This window comes from Papilio xuthus, unplaced genomic scaffold, assembly GCF_000836235.2.
Source record: "Papilio xuthus unplaced genomic scaffold, Pxut_1.1 DF827756.1, whole genome shotgun sequence".
NCBI classification, from domain to species: Eukaryota; Metazoa; Arthropoda; class Insecta; order Lepidoptera; family Papilionidae; genus Papilio; species Papilio xuthus.
Window position 1 is genome coordinate 5383456 of NW_013530893.1, and position 17845 is coordinate 5401300.

The 17845-nt window shown below is 32.7% G+C and overlaps 3 protein-coding genes across 3 annotated transcripts in view; 1 reads left to right on the forward strand and 2 right to left on the reverse strand.

Moving 5' to 3' along the window:
* The window catches only part of Vps35 (Vacuolar protein sorting 35), a 10347-nt gene extending 3051 nt beyond the window's left edge, over positions 1-7296 (reverse strand). The window contains exons 1-13 of the mRNA XM_013310059.1: positions 7210-7296; positions 7031-7111; positions 6825-6945; positions 6197-6390; positions 5875-6003; positions 4469-4554; positions 3860-4052; positions 3370-3498; positions 2941-3045; positions 2542-2690; positions 939-1158; positions 356-465; positions 6-125 (exon numbers count right to left, since the gene is read on the reverse strand). Of these exons, the coding sequence (XP_013165513.1) occupies positions 6-125; positions 356-465; positions 939-1158; positions 2542-2690; positions 2941-3045; positions 3370-3498; positions 3860-4052; positions 4469-4554; positions 5875-6003; positions 6197-6390; positions 6825-6945; positions 7031-7111; positions 7210-7251 (1679 nt within the window). The 5' untranslated portion in view covers positions 7252-7296. The remainder of the gene's footprint in view (positions 1-5; positions 126-355; positions 466-938; positions 1159-2541; positions 2691-2940; positions 3046-3369; positions 3499-3859; positions 4053-4468; positions 4555-5874; positions 6004-6196; positions 6391-6824; positions 6946-7030; positions 7112-7209) is intronic.
* Positions 7297-7674: 378 nt separating this feature from the next.
* Positions 7675-12879, forward strand: LOC106116287 (uncharacterized). Its single transcript, XM_013310055.1, has 11 exons — positions 7675-7899; positions 7970-8229; positions 8443-8523; positions 8767-8847; positions 8983-9163; positions 9581-9738; positions 10319-10462; positions 10710-10853; positions 11230-11396; positions 11640-11763; positions 12005-12879. Exons 1-11 carry the CDS (start codon positions 7770-7772, stop codon positions 12251-12253), a joined length of 1719 nt encoding a protein of 572 aa, XP_013165509.1. The 5' UTR covers positions 7675-7769; the 3' UTR covers positions 12254-12879.
* Positions 12880-14036: 1157 nt separating this feature from the next.
* Positions 14037-16373, reverse strand: Sys1 (Sys1 golgi trafficking protein). The gene is made up of 3 exons (XM_013310057.1): positions 15994-16373; positions 15631-15752; positions 14037-15044 (listed from the first exon to the last, which is right to left on the reverse strand). The coding sequence occupies exons 1-3, from the start codon at positions 16171-16173 to the stop codon at positions 14855-14857; spliced, it is 492 nt and encodes a 163-aa protein (XP_013165511.1). The 5' UTR covers positions 16174-16373; the 3' UTR covers positions 14037-14854.
* Positions 16374-17845: the final 1472 nt, after the last annotated feature.

Consider the following 17845-nt stretch of genomic DNA (forward strand, 5'->3'; position numbering starts at 1 on the left):
GGAATAGTATTGGCGGGAAGGTATGTTGTATGCGACGCGCTCCGCCACCTTGCAGCGCCTTCCTGGCAGCACTTAATATCAAGTACTGCTGATCAGCTGAATCCGACTTGAAATGATGGATCAGCCTAAAGAAATAACATTTAAAATATATACAGAAACTAGCTGTAGTCCGCGACTCCGTCTGTACGGGGTTAAAATAGATAGTTGATTGTCAGAGCTACTGAATATGTATATAAAATTTCATAAAAATTGTCAATCCGTTCGTGTTAAAACTACTGAAAGTGTTAAGGATAGTTTGTTTTAATCTTTAAGGCGGTTCGAAGTTAAAAAAATATAATAATAAAAATGTGCTTACCGAGCCAGTAAACCTTGTTCTTCCATGAAGTCTTCAACATCCAGTTCCGAGGTGACCTGGTCCGGTTGATCTTTGACAAGGACATCGAGCATGGACAGTACAGACTCCACCTGAATAATAACAATAAATAAATAAATTCAAAATACCATTTGATAAATAAAATTTTATTATTTGACATTTTGAATGAATCCAACGAATTAATCAAAAATTGATAGTTTACTTTCATTATAAGACAATAACAAATTATATTCAAACAAGAATATACAAAAACTACTTACTGTGAGTTTCTGAGAACAACATATCAGCATTATGTTTAACAAAACAGAGATAAAGATATATTTTAAAAAGAGATTTCGGCCTCAGAAACTCACGGTTACACAGAAAATTACGTAAAAAAAGACACGACAGCAGTTCAGTACGAAAAGGATTTTCTAATACCTTTTTTGACATTGACAGGTGAAACTATCCAATTATTTAGTGTTGCCATGTTATATATCTAAATAATATTTCGATTTAAATACAAAGTGACAATATCTTTGTATTTCTATTTGAAACAAAGCATATGCTTAACTTAATTACTTACATCTTCAGGTGTGGATATCAATGTATCTGTATCCAGTACATCATTAACCAGGTGTACAGCTATCATCAGTCTACCGGGGTGATTCAGATGTGATATAAGAGGTGCGTAGTTCTGCAACTTGATCAACGTTAATATATTCTTGTAGTGATCAGCGGGTAACTTCAGAATTTTCATAAGTTCTTTGAATACTGGAGTGTTGTGTTCCAGGTGAGATTTACCACTAAAATAAAAAAAATTAAATAGCTAGTTTTAAGAGTGGTAGAACCCGCTTTAACATCTTCGCACGAGTTGGCCATGTTCGCCCGGTGAAATACCACCACCACACAGAAAACAGGCGTGAAGTGGAAGCAATTCCGCGTTTCGTCTGATGAGTGTGTGTCCCGGAGGCCTAATTTAGTCCTCTTTCCCTTCCCACCCTTTTCTTATAAAGAAAGGATGGGAAGTGGAAGTGGACTTTCCGGATGAGAGGATGCATGGAAAGGGAAAATATTCTCTTTCTGTGCATCCTCTCCTCCGTCGATTAAAGGTAGGCAACGCATATGCAATTGCGTATGTCTATGGGCAACGGTCACTTCGCTACTTCAGCGATTTCAGGTGGCCGCTCGCTCGTTTGCTACCTTATGATATAAAAAAAAAAAAGCTTATCATCAGCTCACTATAAATCCCAACTTAGGGCGAGCCCTAAGGTCTCCGACTGACTACCCTAAGTTAGTAAGGCCATAGTTAACCATGGCCCAGTGCGGGTTAACTTCACACATATATATATATATATATATTTTTTAAATATTAGCAGATTTTTTTGTAAATTTACTAATATTTCTTTAACCATTCCAACTAAGCTCTAGACTTGTGCTAGGATATGATTTACGACAATAGTCGAATAGCGGGATTCGAAGCCCCGACCTCGTGGTCGGAAATCCGTACTCTTAACCATTAGGCTAAGGGTACGGACGGCATCTTTGAATTTCTTCTCAGATATGTACAGCATCATGATGTTTCCCTTTCTCTCTTCTCTCTCCGTCCTCCATTCGGGAAAGTACATCGCTGCCTGTCTTCAAAACGTGTCTAAAGGAACATCTTATATCACTATAAATTTTTATTTTTATTTTAAATGTATAAGTTATATTATATATATATATAAACATTATATGTAAGCATGTATTTATTTATGTATGTATTTACCTATATATTTATGAATTTATGCATTTATATTTATTAAATTTAGGATTTAAATAGTTAAGTTTAGTAGTACGTAAGAATTTATAAATTTATGTCTACTTGTACACATACTGTTATTACCCACTATACATCCTCTCTGTATCGCAAGGTTAGCTGTAAGATAACTCTTTTAGAGTTAAGCTCACCTGTACATCACGGTATTTCTATGTAACGTTACACTATGTACTTTAAACTGTGTACAAAGCTTAAATAAATAAAAATAAAATACTGTTAGGACGTCGGATAAATGTACATATGTAAACCAAAAACTGTAGTCCAAGGCAGGATTCGAACTCAAGACCTGCAGATTGCAAGTCAAGTACTTAACCGCTGAGCCAACAACGTTCAATTTCTATCTATATTAGCTATATCTTTATATACTCACCTAGCTTGATGTATATCAGCACATATCTTGTCTGTATGAGCGAGCACTCTGTCCACATAATTCAGTTTGTCCGGGTGACAGCGCTGTGCCAACTTCAGTAGAGCCAGTTGTAAACTCAGCATATCCTCCGGCGCCATATCTGAGCGGCTCTGGACCATAGACATGCATTTTTTAATGTTTGTTGTCTATGTTAAAGATATTTGAATAGACAATTTTTTAAGGCATAGGCTTTTTATTATTTACTGCCACGGTTACGGTAGACATAAACCATAGGTAAAGTTAACTTTTTAATGTTAGTTATTGTTACATTAGCAGCAGAGATATGGCCATAGACAATATTAAATTTTCTAAATAGTTTCTGTCGTCTAAAAAGATCATAGACAATTTATTTTATATTACCTGTGTGATAGCTGCCACTTGGTCGGAGAATACTTCAAATAATTGTACTTCTTGTTCTTTACCATCTTCTAGAACAACGCTGAGGTTAACATTACCTTCATTCCTCTGAGAAACATATAAATTTTATAAATGCGAAAAATTTTATGTATTATATGTATGGATGAATATATGTTAGAAGGCTGCATGGATCTCGCTGAAATTTGGCATAGACATTGAAAATGGCTTATTACGTTTTTTTTTTACAAGTTTTACTAAAATTATAATAAATTTACTTTTACGACATTGAATTACATTTTCCAAAGCATTTTCACTGAGTTATGTTTTGTTTTTAAAAAATGAAAGGAATAATATGTTATCACACATCCCGCGGTGGAAATGGACTCTTAAAGGTACAATAACATTTAAGAAAATAATGAAATAACAACATACCTGACTGTAACTAGCAAGACGTTCAATTAAAGCAATAATAATATTCTTTATATTAACTCCGGGCTGTAACTCAGCACATGATTTGAGGAATGGTGTCAGATTTGCTAAGTGAAATTCATCGGGAAACACCTAAAAGCCAAAAAAAATACGTAAAATTACGATACAGTTGATAAAATTAGATTGCATGTAATATTGGAGAGAAAAAAATATTTAGTGCGTTTAATTATTTATCTATATGTCTGTCTGCAAGCCGTTTGTTCCCAGTAATCTCCGGAACAGGTGGACAGATTTTGACGGGACATTCACTGGTAGGTAGCTAATGCACAGGGGCATAGTATAGGCTATTTTTTACATCTTGTGAGCCAGGTAAAGTAAAACAGGTAAAGAAAAAATTAAAAAAAAACCCTACTAATATTTAGTTTTGTGAAATAATTAGCTTAAACATAGATTACTGTCTGTAATATCAAAGGCTCTATACATTTTTAAATACCTGTATAATACACTCCATAAGGTACTCCTGGGCGATCGCGTCCCTGCAGCTGACGACCTGCTCCAGGATGCCGGGCAGCACCAGCCGCCCGTACTCCTCCACACTGACAGACTCCAGCTGCGACAGACGCACCAGGTTCGTGCCCACCAGGATACGAAGTTCAGACCGTTCACGTTCACGACGCTCCTTGTCCCTGTGCGAACACGTGAAATAGAAGAAATTCCATGTTTTAACTGATGAATGTGTTCCGGAGGCCTATTTTTTCTTATAAGGAAAGGATAGAAGACAGGAGGCATGTGAAGGGGAAATAACCTTTATCTTGGCTCTCCTCTGATTAAAAGTAGAGACAACACATTTATGGACAGCGGTTTTGCCACCTTATGATATGAAAAAGTCTTTGAAACACAATTTCAAATTTGGCCGGCGTAAAGGGATATGTGAAAAGCACAGCTGACCTTGAGTATAAGATTTAATGCGGTTATTATCACTTTTGTTTTAACGAAACGTTAATTTACTTTCTGCAACTAATTATTTGATCAACTATTTGTAGGGTGACCATAATTTCTATAATATCCGGAAAAAAGAAAAATTAAAAAAAAGATATCTCACCTCGAGTGTCCCTGATGTTGCATTCGAACCCATAGCTTATTCATCTCAGCGAAATTCATTAATACAAAATCGATCGCGTCACGCACCTAAAAAAAAATTATAAATAAACCCGCTTTCGACTTCGACTCCAAGCACGCGGAATAAAAAAACCTTTCGTTCAAAAAAAAATGTCAAAATCGGAGCACCCGGGGCTCATACAGACGAATTGATAACCTCCTTCTTTATGAAGTCGGCTAAAAAAAAACATAATTAAGCCTATGTGTTCGTCCAGACTACGTTCTACATCTATGACAAATTTCATAAAAATCTATAGAGCCGTTCCTGAAATACCTTGTACCAGCCATCCATCTAAACCAGTGGTTCCCAAACTTATTTTGTCTAAATATTTATTCTATAAGTGCTGCCCACTTTGAGAATAAATATTTTTTAGCGCCCCCATATTTTCACATATTTAAAAACCACTATAACTTCAAAATAAATAAATTAATTATTGTGACCTATTTATGTATATTAACGGAGAATTCTAAACGAAACTTTTACTATAGCGCGCAACTTGAGACCTGCAGCGTAAGGGGGCGTTATCGCCCACTTTGGGAAAGACTGATCTAAACATTCAATAATCAAATCAAATTGGCCACAAAATTTCTTACAATTATTTTAAAAAGACTTACATTTACAAGCTTCAAATTCATAATAATGGTAAATAAAATCCTAATTATTGGACACAAATTCTTCGTTGGAAACTGATATCAACATCAAGAGAATTAAGAGTGGACGAGACAGTGTGAAACTGCTGTCAGTTTAAAATACTAGTAAAGCTTATACTAGAATAACATAGGAAGGAATCGCTGCAAGGAATGTTAATAGGATACAGATCTAAATGGATTATAACTTACTACCGCATTGCTATTTTAAATAGCTGGAAGTTCAAGTTTTAAATCTATGAGGATTTTTACTTATAACAGTATATACTACTTAACTTTATAACTTTTAGTATACTTACTTAATAACTTTTAGTATTATGAATAACAATCATAATTTTACTTATATAAATTCGAATGTTTGGATGTGTAAAACTATCAGCTGCATATATGCCATATTTAATCGAGTTTGACATAGTCTGGAAGAACACGTAGGCTACTAATTAAGCTTTTTTTTTATAATTCTGAGTAAGTGTTTGGCGACAGTACTAAATAATATTGAATGTTAAAAGATTATTTTAATAATTCGATTCACAAAACATTGTGATGCATTCGTAACTAACTGCCAAAAAATTCAAAGATATGTGTGAAGTCAACCCGCACTTGGCCAGCGTTGACTATGGCTTATTGACCCTTAATTTAAGGTAGGTTACCCCTTAGTGGTCATGTATATAAGCTAACTATTAGCATGAGCAAGCTACTTACAGTTCCTTCATTATCATTTTGTGCCTCCATAGTATCAGGGAGTACATTCCGAGTACATTGTAGCAAGTAATTCCTCAGAAACAATCCTCTTAAAGGATGTTGTACACCACGACACATTTCAACTAAATCCTAAAAGAACAAGAATAATATTTTGTTTATATTGAAAGAAAAAAAAAGACAGAAGAATTGAAAACCTCTTCCTTTTTGAAGTAGGTTTAATAAAATTACAGCCAAAATCTCCATTACTTTCTGATGACTCACGGGATTCCGTCTTCCCCACTTTGGGAATCACTAAATTATCAAATATTAACTAGCAACATACCTTTAATAGATCTCTTCGGAGGTTTGTATTAGTCTTGATATACACCAATCCGACCGTAATCAACAAATAAAGGCGAGGTACAATGTTACCAGCGTATTGCACCAGTTCATACAAATCAGCCACCTTCCTGCCCTTTTGGAACTCTTCCAATAAATATAGTTCTAAGTGACGTAACTCATCTGTTATAGCCATATCTGTATATGTGTTAAGGAATTTTAATATTTACTTATATATTATTCTTTTGTCTTGTCACAATTTTAGTTATTATACACTTCTGAAACAGCTTGACTGATTTTTATGCATATAGGTTTCAGAATCGGCTGCTATGCATTTTTTAATCCCGCACAGGCAGAGTTGCAGTCAACAGCTACTAATCTATAAATATTTTTGATAAGCACTTTATTCACACATACTAAATGACATTAGTTACACTAAAATATTACATCATTTATTCCAAAATTTTCACAAAAGAAGCATTACGGTCCTCATGTACTATTTTTTTTTAAACTACAAAAATAGAAGTAGACAATGACAAGACACCAATAGACAAGTAACCTGCTTCTACTTAACTATGTACATTGCCTTACAAACATGTTTCTACATATTACAATGGTTTTGTAAAGGATACACAGTTCATAATAGCTCTTAGGTGATAGGACTGAAGTCCTCAGCTCTCCTAGCATAGTGGATGCATGCTTGAGAGCATCCATCTGCTTGGATTTGTCCAGGCATCTCTTCATCTGAAATGCCTACAACAAAAACATATATTTTTCAACACTAAGATGCTACAATATTGTTTTTATGGTAAAAATTATTAATTAGATTATAGTTCACCTGGACTTTGACAATATTCAACGCTTCATCTAGCAATTTCTCTTGCTCCTCAACCGGGGATGTTTGGTTCGTCATTTGTGCCTGAATTGGATACAAACTCATTAATTTAATATTAAAGTTTAGCGTAATTTGACAAAAATAACCGCAACAACATGTAACACGAAACTACAGCAACATACATTCGACCAAATATACAAGAATGGATGATTTACGTTCTCCATTTTAGACAGTTAACCACATAAATAACAAGCCACACACCTGCGTCGTGTTATAACAACAAACAGCGAAACTTTCTGCAGCTGATAAGAAAAGTTATTAAAAGAATTCTCTTTGAGATTAAGTGGGTGTTATTAACTTGGACCGTAAATTCGACCGTGTTTTTTGTAATTTTTGTTATCTGACAAGTTTTTTGACAATTTCATTCATAGATGTCACTATTCTTATATATAGATCTACAAATAGATTAAAAAGAAAATGGATTAAATAATATTGTTAATAATGTAGATTTTGATGAATAATATTATTCTTTTTATTCCTTAAAGTTTAACATTAAGAAGAAAAAGTTGTTTTTACAAAATTACTTCCCTATGAAATGAAAATGATAACTTTATCGATTTCTAAATTAACACAGCTGCTTGTCAGTTTGACATTTTAAATTTTGCTTTGTTTATAAAAATTATACTCTGTTAATGGATTCTTATCAATGTTGATCGTAAAAAAACTAATGTGAATAATAATAATGGATAATAAACCCTCGTTGAGTCAGTACTTTAGCAGTACCGAGGTTCCGCCCGCATCTCAATTTTTCGATGAAATCGGAACATCACCGTCGGAGATGATTCAAAGTGTTTATTTAGGAGAAAACGAAGGTTTTTACATTATATCTGGTTGTTATAATCATTGTAATGATTCATTATTGATATCCATGTATTATTACAGCCAATACAACTAAGACAACGAATGTATTTTCACAAAATGTGACTACATCGTTTGTGCAAACTAAAGTAACACAGGAGTTGACCTTTGGTAATGTTTTGCCAACTGTTAGTGGGTCTACGCCTATCCCTGCCACTAGTTTGCCTGATCCCTCGACATTCTTTGATACTATCGGTCCGGAACCCCAATTGGGATCTGGTAAGAGTACTATAGCAGTTCCTCCGGCTTTAATTACTGAAGCAATAGATGGTTTAAGTATTAAGGTATGTTCATATTATACCATGATTCAACCTAATTATGTAAAAGATGAAACTTTAAATACATGTTAAACATGATTGGATGGATACTATATGGCTGTATTGATCTTGCTGAAAGCATAGATGTAGAAGATAGTCTGGAAGAACACATAGACTATTTTTTTTTATTCTGCACAGACGAAGTTTTGCGCCACATCTATTAATAGATTATGTTTTCAGAACCAACCTGTTGACAAGGAAGCAGACAGACGCAGAGATGCTTGGATACCTAGTGAAGAAGCTAAAAAAACTTTGTTAAAGGTAATCTTCATAAATAAAAATCAATGTTTCCTCAATAATTTCAATTGTGTTTGTCTGCATTATTGTGTTGCATTCCTAAATCCACAAAGAGAGTTGTGCCCTAAAATATCAAAAAAATATTTCTTATTTTTTCCTCCTTTGCTTCGTTTTTCGGCGCAAATGGCCTGCTCGATTATTTGCCACCTTATAATAAAAAAAGTTTCTAATATTCTTTTTCTTATGAATGTTCTTATGTTTTTCCAGGCTCAATCATCACCTGTAGGACCATTCTTTCCTGAAAGAGAAGTACTTACTATGCCTGGTTTGGTGCTGGAAGAAGAATTGGTTAGTATTTTCACACAATCAATCAGTTACATAGATATATAGTTACTTAACTAATTAATAATTAACCAATCGGTTATTTAATGAATAAAATTAATCAGTTAATTAATAATTTAATTAATTAATTAAATCACACAGACAGATGCACTACAAGAGGTGGCAGTGAAATACCTCGGCGTCAGTTCAGCGGGGAGCCGCGGGGTAGTGCGCGCGGAACATGTGAGCAGGGATGAGGCCGGTTTGAGAGAGCTGCTCCGTACTGGATACCTCCGGGCAGCTGTTAATCTAACTGCTACATTATTAGCCGCTGCAGGTCAAGGTAATTATTAAATAGTTCTAGTTGTCCAAGCAACCTTAAAAGAATATTAGAATGAGGAATAATTAGGAATTCCATTCCTTATACAAATTGTTTCTAATTAATATGATTATATATGAAACTAGCTTGTCCCCTCGGCTTCGTCTGCACAGAATTAAAAACAAAGAAGCATCTCATGTATTACTCAATACTTTGTTGTATTCTGTTTCAAATTTAAATGAGATATTTAACCATTGTGGAGTTATTGAGTTAATCAAACTTATTGTATGGGAAGTTTAAACATTTCCTGGATCATAGGTATGTGTTCTCCCAGACTGATCTACATCTATACCAAATTATATCTATGCAGCTGATTGGGGATACCTTTGAAGATCCTTGGTAGCACATTTATAATATTAGTAAGAAGTAAGATATACCCAGGTGTTGGTCGTATGCACCGGCCAACGAAGCACACTCCCCGCTCGCTGCAGCTCTGGCTGACGAGGTTTGCAGTCATGCTGCGTATAAAACTTCACGAACCATTGCTCAAAGAGGCTGAGCCCTTTGGAGATCTCAGTAAACCAGATATGTTTTATCAGGTATTTTGCTATATGTTAAAATAAAAAAAAACCCTCCAGTCAAGTTACTCCTAATTTAGGGTAGGGTCTGAGCCCCCTGGGGGGGACCTATAGTTAGCTAATGATGATTATATTAAAAAAACAATGTACTTTATTACTTTATTGTTATTTAAAAAATAATCAATATGACATAGTTTGATTTTACTGATTCACTTTTTATACATTTTAAATTATTGATTTACCTAAGACATTCTGTTAATTTGGCATATTTAATTTTCAAAGAACCTTTACTACGGAACTCCATATCCATTTAACTAAGTAGAGTTTGTATATTTACACGTTAGCTTCCAGAATGATTTTTCTAAAAACGATTTTTTTTTTAATTTTTGTCCAAAACCATTTGAATTGAATTGGCCTTTGCGGGTCACGCTGTATACAACAATTCGAATAAAAGTCACAGTGATGCGTTAAATGGAAATATGGCTTGTCGGACGTATAGTCCGACATGGCAGCTAACGTGTTAAGTTTTATTGTTGTTGTTTAAATTATAGTAATCTATTTCTGGTCTATCAGTTTTATAGAAATTTTGGTAATATTACAGTTCTATCCCGAGTCATATGAGAATCGAACCGGTTCTTTAGTACCCTTTTCCCTGAGGCTACTAATCGCTGAATTGCCAGGACACGTGGGCAAACCAGAGGAGGCAGCTGATCGTCTGTATGTTATGTTGGATATTATAGAGCAGGTAAGTTAATATTTATTAAATTATTAATTAATCGAATAATTTATTCAGAGATTAATTAATTATGCTATATTTATACTAAAATTATAAATTAATAACTATATTCTAATAATGAACGATTAAAAACATGTTAAATATATAACCTCACTACCTTTTTTAACTATCGTCTATTTAGTTTGTTTCCCTAATATCTATTCCAGTTTGTATTATACATTAAATTAGAAGAAAGTAATATATAATAATTTTCCAGATGCTATCGAATCTACAGCAAGGGAAGACTGAAGATGGTTCAGGAACTATAACAGAGCCGGATAAATTGGAATCAATCAGATTGTGGACCGGCAGGCAGACCAGAGTGTTGCATTCTATAGTCAATTGTGCTATTGCTCTAAAGGTGAGAACTTGTTCTAAAATATTAATGTCTCTTATCTCACTAACAATTGGTTTCGGAGATCATAATCTCTGTATAAAACTCTAGCTGTCGCCCGCAACTCCGTCTGCGTCGAATTAAAAAAAACTTTAAAAAGTAGCCGATGTGTTCTTCCAGACTACGTTCTACCGAGATCCGTTGTGACGTTCCAGATATACTTTCAAACATCCACCCATCAATCTAAATATTCGCTTTTATAATATTAGTAAGATTGTCATCCCTGTTCCATTATCTTTGAAAAACATGGAACTTTTAAACTAAAATATTGGTCTCGGAAACCCATGGTTAGAAAATACAATAGACAAAGTCGCGGGTAAGTTTAATGATTTTAATCTTACAGGACTATCGTTTAGCTAGTAAGATATTAGTATCACTTCAAAAGGAAGCTTCATCACCGGCGCAGAAGAGAGCGCTGTCGAGTGCACTCTGCCGCTTGTGGCTGTTAGCCGGACATTTGAAGGCAGCTATGTTACATCTCGAAGATGCTAGAGAAACGAGGCATCATTTGTAAGTGGTCATAAATAAACTCGATGAATAATTAATTACACGATTATTTTGGTTATTTAATAAATAATTTATAGTAATTGTTCGATTAATTACATTAATTAATTAATAATTATTCTAATAATTATTAAGTATCTGACTGTATATTATATATTCAATTATTGTAATGACATTAATTAATAAAAAAAAATATTTTAAAACTATTAATTAATTGGAGTTAAAAATGCGTTAACTGTTATTCTTCAGATGCCCAACACCAGATGTTCGGGAATACGTTGACTTAGGCCTAATCGATATTGCGTACGGCAAATACCAGGATGCATATAACAATTTCGCGAGAGCTGCAGAACAGGAACCAACCAATATAATGGTGAGTTAACTGTTTTGTTAATATATGTATAGTCAGCTGCATAAATATGTATACATTTATAAAGCAGAAACTTGTGTACGCCTTTAGTTCACAAAAATGTATCCATGTATATGTCCGTATGCTTATGACGAACACGGGCATATGTGTTTTTGTAACCGAAGGTGTTTAGGAGTTTCTAAAAGATATGTTCAGAATTATTTAATTAAATTCACTTGGATTCATAAGAAAATTCTATTTCAAGGTGGCCAACAATTTATCAGTCTGTCTCCTCTACATGGGTCGTCTAAAGGAAGCGATCGCGGTACTCCAGAAAGCCATCAACTCTGACCCTGAGAGAGGTCTCAACGAGAGCCTTTTGATAAACCTTTGCACACTTTACGAATTAGAATCTTCTAAAACCAATGAAAAGAAATTAAATCTCCTTAGAATGTTGTGTAAACACAAAAGTGATACTATACCTAATGTATTAGAATGTTTGAAGCTTGCTTAAGTTGCCTTTAGAATCTAAATACAGGATACATTGCAATAAAAAGATATGTTTAATTCAAATTCCGACTGACTGTACCTTTACTCACTGTTGGTTTCTGAAGCCAAAATCTTCGTAAAAAACCTATTGTCATCCCTGTCATTATCGTTGACAAAACAGAGATAACAATATGTTTAGGTGTGTGGTCTCAGAAACCAACAACTAGAGATAGAATACGAGTCGAATCCTTGCAATCGGTTCAACGACAATGTCATTTATTGTCTATGGATTTGTTTTGGGAAGTTTCAGTGTTCAAATTGATTATACAAACATGTCTGTTTTAATTAGTCTGTGGTTAGAGTTATAAAGGTTATATTGCTTAGATAGGTTTGTTATAATTTCTTATTTCCATTGAATTCAGCTGAAAACTATACATGAAACATATAATGCTCTTGTCAGTCGGATCATAGAATATAATTCAAATGTCAAAGTGAAAGCTAAAAGTTTCTATCTAATGGTTCATTTTAAGCGCAATCCCTAGTGCCCTAATTATTTACCGAAATAAGCATAAATAGATTTTCATTTATTTAGAATGTGTAAGAAAAATAGAATTACGTTACATTTGATTATATTATTATATAAATGTAGGTATAAAAATAAGCAAAACAAAAACATGTAGTTAAATATTTATTTACAATAATTACAAAATTATATAAGTCTATGTATCTTAATCACAGAATTTCTTTTAAATACAATGGTGGTGGCCAATCATTGCTTACATCATATAAGAATCAATTAAAATTAAAAGTTCATTGAAGATTAAAAAGAAGGTTATATAAAAAAAGAAAAAAACAAAGGATATTTTAAGTGAAAAAACGAATTTCTATTTAACAAAATATTCAACTAAATGCTATACACCTGTTCACAATATGTAACTTTAAAAAAAGCGAATTCATTTATAAAAGCAATTATCGTTGTTTGAGACCAAATCTCTGTATAAAATCATTACCAACTAACAGAGAACGCTTTATGCAAGGATTCTGGTCTCAGAAAGTAACAATTAGCAAAGCAAGTAAAAGCTTAATATATACATTTTTTGGAATATTAACTTTAAATTAAAGGGCACACAACCAAAAGTAATCCTACACAATATTAATTAATTCATTATAGATAAATAAAAAAATATTACAAATAAGAAAGATTTGACGATTATTATTTTTAATCAAATATAGATTAATAAACTTGGCTGCAAAGAACATCAGCTTTTGCCTTTTTGTAGTAAAAATGAACTGTCAAATCATTTAACACCCATTCAAAACATATGGTCATTTTGTTAATTGTTTGATTAATATTAATTATGAAAATAAACATTTTTATGAAGTAATTTCTTTTATTTCTCATTTTTATAATTTATTATTTTGTTACTTATTGTTATTTATGTAACATAACATTATAAAAATCTTGTTTAAACACTCAATGGATGGCTCTCAATATTATTTATTTCTTTTTTCCATACATGCTGTGTACACTCGATGACCATAATTTAGTCTGACTTTTTAATATTGCAATTTTTCTCCTGATGCTCCGATTAAAAAACTTCCAGTTACAATCTAGCAATTGTTCTAAGAATTTAGTTCATAACTGTCCACTATCAAACTTCAAACCACATCTTATTACTATATTGTAACTACATCTTTCTATAAATAGTAAGCAATCTTATGAAAAACAAATATATATTTTTTAGACAATACCACATTATACTAATATTGCAGTTTAAAACAATTTAACAAAGCTTTAGCACAGAAATTTAAACATGAAAATAGTTAAATTATTCAAACTTTCATGACACGTTATCCTTAACTTACATAAAAACGGCTAAAACACTCAAACATCTGCAAACCCAGCCCCACTCACCCTGATAAAAGGCCTCCGAGGTGCTCGTCACTACTCGGTGCCACCCCCCAGATGAACATATATATTTTTTATAACAGAAGGGGGCAAACGAGCAGCGGGGACACCAAGGTGTTAAAACATATGAGTGTATAATATAATATGTGAGTGTTTTAACCGTTTTTATATAAGTTAATGACAATACTTTGTAACCCTGCACTATACTTATAGGTGTTATCTTATACCTTAGTGTCCTAATACTTTTTATGAGTTTTTACAATACAATTTTAGGGCATCTTAAGATAGTGCTTGACAAATTTTGGTCATAAGTGTACCATTCCAATTTCCTTACAGATAAACATATCTCTTTAGAAACACCCTTTAATATATCTGAGCTATCAAGATGGACAAGACTATCACACTATATTAGACAGGGGTAGACCTTTTCAAAGTTCCATCAAATAATTTTGACTTTCCGATTATTATGAAAATTTCATAGCAAAGAGATATCACTAATATTCGCTCCTCATATTATACTTAACATTTTTTTACAGTATATAATAAATATCGTGATCAGTGACATGTCCAAATTGTGCCAAGGATTCGCCATCCCTGACATAGTCAGTAGCACTGAATGTATTGAAAAGCAATTTTTAATACACTCATGTACAAAACCAGTATCCCAACACTTTGAACTACTATTTTTAAAGTCATGTATCAATTGATCGCCGTTTTTCATAAATCCACCTTGGAGCCCATACCTACAAGGGGTATCGCTTGCAATTCTGATCGTATACATAGAAATTCACCCATCACACATGTGACCGCTGCACATGCGACATTCAAAGTCCACCATGAGAATGTTGTTGGAAATGTTCCGTTGTATATCCAACATGCAAGCAAATGTAAACCGTGGAATGTGCAACTGGAAAGATGTTAATTATTGTATTTTACAAAATGATAATTACTAAATTGTGTTAAGAATAAAAGCCAGTCTATTGACTCAACACTAGCCTTACTAAAAGGTTGATGTTTGTGTCCTCTCAGATTAATTCTGACACTGGATTTTGTAGCGAGAGGGCGTCATTCGCGCCAAGGTATTTTGCATGTAGAATATTTTATTAATTCCACTAATTAATGTGAGATAGGATATTAGATTCATCTAGACAATGATAATCTCTCTTGTCAGCCATGTGACAATGATAATCTAGTATTCAAAAATTATAATTATTATTAATTAATTAATTGATTAATTATTAATTAATAGAATTATTAATCAATATTATAATAAATACTGGACAGTCCATAATAAATACTAAATGGCCCTAACAAAACTAATAGTTGACATTTAACCAAATACAAAAGAATTACTATTGTAGTCGCATAAAAGTTGACTTGTTTAAAGGAGTGATGATAGGTTTAACAAATGATAGATCAATTTAGACCCAGGACAGAACTGAGAGATGATTATTATTGTAATCTTTTTAAATTGATTTCAGTGTAACACTTACCTAAAGTCAAGGCACAGTTTTGTTCTGCCAACAACATTCCAAAGAAGAAATGCACCAATTACTGCATTAATTCCAAAAGCAATTATCACCGAGCGGCCCTCTAAGTCTCTTACATGTATCTCCTAAAACATAAAGACATATCTTAAAAAGTCTTCTAATAATAAAAAAAAATCAAAAAAACTAAGAATATCTTATTAATCTAGAGTAAATTATTTTATTAATAAAAAGAGACTGGCTAGGAAGTAAGCATGGCCTACAATGTTAAGTCACCTCGATAGTCATCAACAAAATTGGACATATTTACCTATGTTAGACATCTTTAGATATGACGAATATAATAATAATAATGAATTATTTACTAACATGGTACTGAAATATGTGGTCTAAGGTCCGTGTGGATCCCGTCAAATCTTGCATCACTGCGATCAAAAGGCACAAAGTAAGGTACAGAAGGAACTGCATTGCCACTATTTGAGACACGATCAGACACGGGTCCCATTGCGTATAGCGGAAAGAGCCTGATAATTTCTTTATTTTGGACATTACGATTTTGCACTGGCGATTTCTTCTTTATATCTATCTACGCAAATTATGTTTGATACATTCTTGAAGTTGGAACTTTAATAACTTCTTATGATCTTGCGGAGTAATTGCACATATGGTAAATGTTATTGGGATGATGAAATTAAATAAATTTCGCGTATTTCGTTTTGGTCGAGTTCGATTCTATGACATGTTTATGACATTTAGATGACACATCGATATGTCAAATCAAATTAAAAAATAGTATTTAGAAATATGGTTATGCTATAGATACATGGTTTATCGCCACCTGTTAAATCAAAGTGAGAAAGTAATGAAAACATTTTTTGCTCCTTTTTAACCATAGAAAGATTTATAAAATAAATTATATTTGAATAAGCAAATCCGAAAATATAATCGAATCCGCCTGAGTTACAGAACGATTAACTACCTGTGATTATGCTAATGAGATGAATTGATACTCAAATATTTTTGAAGAATCGATCGTTCTATAGCTCTTTTTAAATACCTACCTTCATAGTTCATATCTTCTCCTTGTAATTATGTCTTGATTGAACTCTAACTCGTAAAAAAAGAAATACGCAAACAAATAATTTCGTTTCTTATTACAGTATTTGTTCAATAATGGTTACAAATTATTGTATTACTTTTCAACAAATAGTGACAAAGTAATTTCGTCGTGTTAACATAAAATATTCATGGTATTAAAATGCAATTAGCATCAATCTTGACTTGATAAGCTTGGGGAAATACTATGTATACTACGACGCTTTTCATTTTTTTATATTTTGTGTAACCGTCTTCTTATTTTTATATTCTTCAAACATTAATCCAGAAATAACAGAGGTCAATAAATAAAAGTATGATTTCATGGCGAAATAACGTGATACGATTTCCATTAATTTGGTATTGTCACCGGTAAATTATGAATCAAATTATTTTGCTAAACTAAATTGTAAAGACTTTCATTCACATAATTACATTTCGTTTATTTGTTAAGATGCAAATATCTTACTTTCTTACTAATATTATTAATACGAATATTTGGATGGAAGGATGTTTGATTGAAGGTATCTCCGGAACGGCTGCATTGGATCTCGCTAAAATTTGGCATAGATGTAGAACATAGCCTTGAAAAACACACAGGCTACAGCTAGTAATAAATAATTTTATGAATGTATTCAATCGATCTGTTATTGGCCTTTTAACAATTTGTTTAAGTAAATTTTAAATAGATGGCGTTCACGACTTCCCGGTGACGGGGACACATACCAAATTAACAGGGACTGTTGTTTTTTTTACATGTCTCGACAACGAAGCAATTTCATCCAATCGTAACTGATTGGTCCTAACTGAAACATATTATACTGCATACAGCTCAGACTGAATACAACGAGGTATTATATAAAAAAATAGCTGCAAAAAACACGGAAAATAACTAAGATTTTATTAACCGACATGGTCTATCAAAGTGGCGCTTATTATACACCAGAAAAAATACATTTGTAGTAATAATAATTCTTAGTAACGAAATAAAATACCTTATTACATTTTAAGTTACAGTTAAATTTTAATGGAGAGTGAGTATCATTAAATTTTATAAATAAAAGTCACTTTTCGTGATTACTCTTTGACTCATATATTCTACTAAACTATGGAAAATATAAAAATA

Bases quoted from the DNA above. Each gene is read 5' to 3' on its own strand.
- LOC106116287 (XM_013310055.1), top strand. From the start codon at position 7,770: ATGGATAATAAACCCTCGTTGAGTCAGTACTTTAGCAGTACCGAGGTT. The intron at 8,524-8,766 runs GTAATCTTCATA...ATGTTTTTCCAG, and splicing joins CTAAAAAAACTTTGTTAAAG to GCTCAATCATCACCTGTAGG. The intron at 11,397-11,639 runs GTAAGTGGTCAT...GTTATTCTTCAG, and splicing joins AGAGAAACGAGGCATCATTT to ATGCCCAACACCAGATGTTC.
- Sys1 (XM_013310057.1), bottom strand. From the start codon at position 16,173: ATGTCCAAAATAAAGAAATTATCAGGCTCTTTCCGCTATACGCAATGG. The intron at 15,753-15,993 runs GTTAGTAAATAA...TTTATGTTTTAG, and splicing joins ACCACATATTTCAGTACCAT to GAGATACATGTAAGAGACTT. The intron at 15,045-15,630 runs GTAAGTGTTACA...ACATCTTTCCAG, and splicing joins AAACTGTGCCTTGACTTTAG to TTGCACATTCCACGGTTTAC.